Source organism: Cucurbita maxima, unplaced genomic scaffold (assembly GCF_002738345.1).
Source record: "Cucurbita maxima cultivar Rimu unplaced genomic scaffold, Cmax_1.0 Cma_Scf00014, whole genome shotgun sequence".
Classification (NCBI taxonomy): domain Eukaryota; kingdom Viridiplantae; phylum Streptophyta; class Magnoliopsida; order Cucurbitales; family Cucurbitaceae; genus Cucurbita; species Cucurbita maxima.
Genome location: NW_019272030.1, coordinates 1,494,204 through 1,499,987, shown reverse-complemented (window position 1 = coordinate 1,499,987; position 5,784 = coordinate 1,494,204). Strand labels below are relative to the sequence as shown.

The 5,784-nt window shown below is 35.5% G+C and overlaps 2 protein-coding genes across 5 annotated transcripts in view; one reads left to right on the top strand and one right to left on the bottom strand.

Annotated features, from left to right (window-relative positions):
* LOC111489502 (endoplasmic reticulum-Golgi intermediate compartment protein 3-like) overlaps positions 1-4,303 on the bottom strand; it is a 9,293-nt gene extending 4,990 nt beyond the window's left edge. Inside the window, exons 1-5 of one of the 4 annotated variants that reach the window (XM_023137751.1) lie at positions 4,174-4,303; positions 3,723-3,819; positions 3,385-3,467; positions 1,184-1,259; positions 1,002-1,069 (exon numbers count right to left, since the gene is read on the bottom strand). In XM_023137751.1, coding sequence (XP_022993519.1) covers positions 1,002-1,069; positions 1,184-1,259; positions 3,385-3,467; positions 3,723-3,810 — 315 coding nt within the window. In that variant the 5' untranslated portion in view covers positions 3,811-3,819; positions 4,174-4,303. The other 3 variants (XM_023137752.1, XM_023137753.1, XM_023137754.1) reach the window with 3 other exon arrangements.
* Positions 4,304-5,314: 1,011 nt separating this feature from the next.
* The window catches only part of LOC111488990, a 3,035-nt gene continuing 2,565 nt past the window's right edge, over positions 5,315-5,784 (top strand). Inside the window, exon 1 of the mRNA XM_023136975.1 lies at positions 5,315-5,685. Coding sequence (XP_022992743.1) covers positions 5,380-5,685 — 306 coding nt within the window. The 5' untranslated portion in view covers positions 5,315-5,379. The remainder of the gene's footprint in view (positions 5,686-5,784) is intronic.

Here is a 5,784-nt window from a genome sequence, read left to right as displayed (position 1 = left end):
GGGGGGGGGGGGGGGGGGGGGGGGGGGTATGTGCCAATGACATGGGAAGCCGACAAAAAGGAAGGATTGGCTCTCAATCTAACCCCTTCAACCCTAGAGGAATGTGGATGCATGCATTAGCACCTAAATGTTTGGCCCAGCAGAATTATTTAGAAGTTTATGACAAAAAGTCGCTCATGTCCTCATCTCCAAATCTCAAATTAAGCTCATTTCCTCATCTACGTACAAACTTTTCACTCATTTGGATGCCATGAATAATATTCTCTATGTAGTATATGATTACGAGCTTAAAAGGAGAACTGAGATGTTATGGACTAATGTCGGGAAATCAGTTTTGTGGGGCACATGGACAAAGGACATAAGATATGAAGTGGCTTCTTGATGTGTTCTTCTGGTGTAATTAATTCCCATTGAGGTGCTTTCTTGTAATACTCCAAAGGAGATTTCTTTACATTACATTCATATGTCAACTTTTCAGGGATGGAGATTTCGTACAAAACCAGGATACATTTACTAAGTATTTATTTGGTATTTTCCTTGCATAGAATGCATATGAAAATAGATAACATTTATATATTCGAATTAATTTCATGTTAATGCTCGACAGATTTCATGTTTAATTAATATACATCCATCACAAAATGACACTATAAATGATGTGCAACAACTACAAGAAGTCAACAAAACCAATTAGATGTTTCTAGGCTGACAGATAACAACTGACAACTGTCATCTATAACAATCATTTATTTCATGTTTCCATGAGTCATATTCATCTACAACAAGTGATGATGAGCATGGTTTGCCATTGCCTTCACAATGATTGAATGGTGAAAATTCGGGTTCTGTCCAGAAACAATTTATTTGATGTTTCCATGAGTCATACACTTCTACTTCCTCCCATGCATGTTTTTTTTTTCTTTTATGGGTTTTTCTTTCTCTCTCGTTTTTTTTTTTTTTTTTTTTGGGGGGGGGTGGCATTTAATTAGAAATTATCTTACTTTCCACATGTTTGTGTCCAGATCCACTTCATGCTTGCCTGACATATCGATTGCATCTACACTTACGACTGTAAAATAATATAGAAAAACTGAGCATTTGAACATCTATCACTCTGAAACAATTGTAAAGACATCACAAGCAAAACCAGCAGCATACGATTTAGATGACATTTAATACTAACCATCGCAAGGTAAAGAAGGAAAGGTCATGTTTATGTGAATGGGAAGAGTTTCTCCACGTCTCAAATCTACAGACATCTGTCATAAGCACAAGGTTAAACTACTGAAAACACATCCTCGCTTTAAACAGTTCTAAGAACAGGAAAAGAAAAGCTAAACATACAATGATAAAATCAAACCACTGGTTCAGTAGTTTCAGAAATAACAAGATGATGTTTTTGGATGTATACCATTACATTGGGTTGGACTCGTGGATAATTAGAATTAAGAATTTTTTTTGCCCAACTCCGCCAAAGGAAAATATAAGACCCAATAGGATATCAGTTACAACCGAGCCACAGGTTGGAAAGAGGCAGAAGACAATGCATGAGCTAGCAAGGTTAGGCAATTCTCAAGCCTCTAGCTGCTCAACATGGACTGACATGCATAAGCCGAACTAGGCAGCAACACATACAAGCACTATACTTAGCAAGGCACCAGAGTGCAAATACATAAGCACATCCAAGATGCTTGTAGGAGCTGGTGATAAATGAGTGCACAACTGCTAAGCGAGATAGTAGTGCATCGGCAGCACATGAGCTAGCATTTAATACACCCATCATACCAGATGAATGTGTATGGCAAGGCATAAGAGAGGACCTTGAAGCTATGCAAGAATCAATATGGGTGGACGTGGAGTATGCACTGGGACTAAACATTCCTATACATGTGTTAACAAAGGTTGATAGGGTAGTCCCATCCTAGGTGTGCATTATAGGTGAAATTTGTATGACCTGAGCACATATGACAGGAACATCTTGTCGCCTCAAGCTCAAGGTGAACTTGGCATTGCCAAACTATATAGAGATATGAGGCCATGTTACCAAAATGGATCAGGTGGCTTGATAACAATGCCAATTCTCTCCCGAAGGTGTTTACTTTGAGAATGTATGACTGGATGAATACAGGTGCTTTTCCAGAAAGTACAATTATAGTAGCTCAAGAAGGCCTAAGGAAATTTGGAGAGCTCTTCAACGTATATATTGAAATTTGTGTTAAATATGATTAGAAGACAATTAACGAATAAGAGGTAGTCTAGGTCATTGATAGAAAAGGTAAGTGATGTACAAAAACTCACTAAGCACCAATTTGCTTTACCTACAATAGGAGTAATGCAAAGAAGTCTATCAAGACGAGTTACTCACATCCACAAGGGACTGAATGCAAACTGCAAATTGAGGACTGTGAGGTCACTTCAATGCCAGACAAAAGTTGGTATATTGGGGAAGGGATTTTAGATGGAAATATGTGAATAGGGAGGACAGTGGTTCAAGAGCTCCATCTTGCATATGCTGAAGTACAAGAATATGAAAATTAGTGTGAAGATGGTTGAATCACAACAGGGAACAGCAGAAAATATTTTGTACATGGCAAGAGATATGGTGACTCTACTAGAAGGGAAGAACCCACTACTGCATGAACAAGGGGAGGCATAATGAATGGTCACTGAGTCAATGGTACAAGCCAAGTTAGGTATGGGAAAAACATCCTTTGTGGAGCCTGCTACTGAATGCTTCTCCTCAACCTCATAAGTGAATCAGTACAAATCTCGACTTACTATCCAAAATTATTTTCATACTTATTTCATTCTTTAGGCCTAAACTTCTTATAAAATTTGTTTTCCAAAGGACATGAAGAAGTTCAACGAGAGACATTTCAAGTCAATCCCATTGCAAGCTAACATAGAAAGAAGATAATTTCCCCTTTCCAAAACAATATCACATCAACCAATGAGAAGGTTGGAGGAAGTTGAGAGGACTCAATCCTATCTAACATAGTGAAACTAACCCTTACTAACAAGAAAGCTAATACAGCAATAAAATTCAGGAAGCTATGTTTCAAGGTTTTGGATGATCAGGGGAAGAGTTACATTTTCTACTTGCTATATGATCCTGGACTAGTATTATGGATCAGTGTAGTCAAAGCAATTATGACGCATTTGGCCAGAGGGGAATCTGTGCATATTCAAAAGGCTAGCGGGTTAATTGGGATTAAAGATTAGAGTGTTGATTTTTCGTAATACTTTTAAAGGGAGTTCCTCTACATATTTTTCAGTTACTTATCAAATATCAATAAATATTATTTTCAGTACTCCTCTATCTATCAAATAAGTACGAAATACAAAGCAAATGTGATCAGGGCAGCAAATAGAGAGAATGAGAACCTGATGGACAGTATATGTGGTGAGATAATATCTCAGTTCGTGCAAAAATAGTGTCGCCATTATGACTAATCCAATAACAGACACTGTGAACACAGATAAGAAAAATTATTAGGAAACAAAATAGAACAACTGAGGACAACATTTTTTTTATTAAAAGAAAGCCAAATAGGCAGAAGAAAACTCGCAGAGAGAAAAATCAGGATGTTTGCAAAATAATATGTCGATAAATTAATATACATTTCTAATTTCCCACATACTGATCATAAGAAGCATAAATTGTTCAAAAACACATCGCAAAAGTAAGAATACAATGACAGAAGCATGGCATCTCGTATTACCTAACGCCCCAGTTTGTGTTTTCTGCAACAAATGCTCTTCCGCTCGAGGAAACGCATCCAGACTCTTTATCGCCTGTTTTAAACCCATCTTTACCTCCTAATATTCGGAAAAATACACGCAAAACATGTCATAATTTATAAACAACAAACTCTAACAAATATCTTGCGTATCTAAACTGAGAAATTCCGACGCCATCCATTAACACCAAACCGAACCCTTGCCAACAAAATTAAAAAATACAGAATTCGGAAAACGCCCAACAAAAAGTTGAGACGATAAAAAGGACCAAGAACTCGAAAAACAGAACATCCAGAACCTCGAAGATCCGTTTGGCCGAATCAAATTGGAGATCGAGATGTGATTTTTATTGCGAAAGAAAATGAATTGGAGCAGAAATCAAACAATTGCAAGAACTAGTAATCAAAGAGGTACGAATCGGAGGTATTGTACCGAATGAGGATGGATGAAGAAAACGGTCGTTTAGATGAAGTCCAACGCGGGGAATTTGCTCGACGAAAGAACCCAAGGGAGACTTGAAAACATGATTAATCTGTAAATTCCCTTTACACGAATTACCGTACCAAAATTTTACCATGCATTGCCATCTTTTATATATATATAATATATATATATATATATAAATACATAATTATTCAATAAAAAAAAAATTATTAAAAATGTTCGCATAACTCGATAGGCCGAAACTCAATCCATAAGGGTTGGGCTATATTCGATTTTTTTTTCTTCGGTCTTTGTTGATTTAATTTTTTAAAAGTTTAAAACTCGGGTTAGTTGCGGATTGACATTTCTTTTTTATTGTATCAACCTGACCAACATTGAGTTACAATTTAACCCTACTCTATCGTAGATTTAAAATAATTATGAATATAAAAAATATTTGACGCTAGAAGTTAATTATGTGTTGTTCCTTGTTAATGTTTTATATTTGAGATTTATGATATTTTAATGAGTAATATAACATGTATAATAGAATAATTGATAAATAATTTTTTTAAATATTTTTTAAAAAATAACTCCCAAGAATCAATTCTAAGAATACAAAGTTGAGTTGGGTTAGGTTGGCTATTCGAGTTATTTAGGTATCAACTCAACCAACCTGAATTTCGAGTTGGTTTAAAAGGTTTTCTAAACCTTAACCCGTGTAAACCCCTACATAGCGAATATTTGAATTCAAATAGCTAATAAGATAAAATATTTTTACCCATGGTAAGAAATTTTTTAATTTTTTTAAAATCTAAAATTGTTAATAATACATTTTTTAAATTAGGTATTAATTTTATTTTTAGGAAGGTAAAAAAATATTTCTGAAATTAATAGAAAAAATATTTTTTAATATTTTTGAAAATTGAAAAGTATATGGAAACTTTTGAAAACTTAAAAATATTTTTATTAATTTAGCGTTTATTTAATGAAATTAAATTTGTAATTTACAGTAATTTATGTCTTAAAAGACACGTGTTAAAATATCTCTGAATTTCTAAATATGCACGTGCCTTATTCCAGTAATTTGTTTTGACCGTCAGTAAATAATAATACAGTTCTTTCTATCCATCGAAAAGACGACACCTGAGTTATTGACTCAGTACGCAATTTCACGATTTATTCACTCTCAAGATTTTCCGGATCCCAAAAAGAATGGCGGAGCCGTACGAGTCCGATGATCGGAATGGCACCGTGCCTGTGCCGGTCGAGGTAGAATATGCAACAAGTCACAAATCCAAAGGAATGCGTAGTGAGGATCAGGCCGTTTATGTACCTGTCCGCCGTCTGATCGCCGAGATTTTCTTCCCCGATGAAACTACGGGTTCTTTTTCTCAACGCGTCAAGGCCTCCGTCGCCGTGAATGGCCCTGCCGTTGGACAAGCTTGCAGAAACTTTGGTCACGATATTCTTTGTTGGACTCGCAGGGGCAGTCCTCTTCGAGCGCTCCTTGTTATCTCCGTGAGTATTACTGATAATTCCAAAATGGAGGTTGTCTGGACTTGTTTTTTTTTTTTTTTTTTTTTTTTTTTTTTTTTTTTTTTTTTTTTTTTTTTTTTT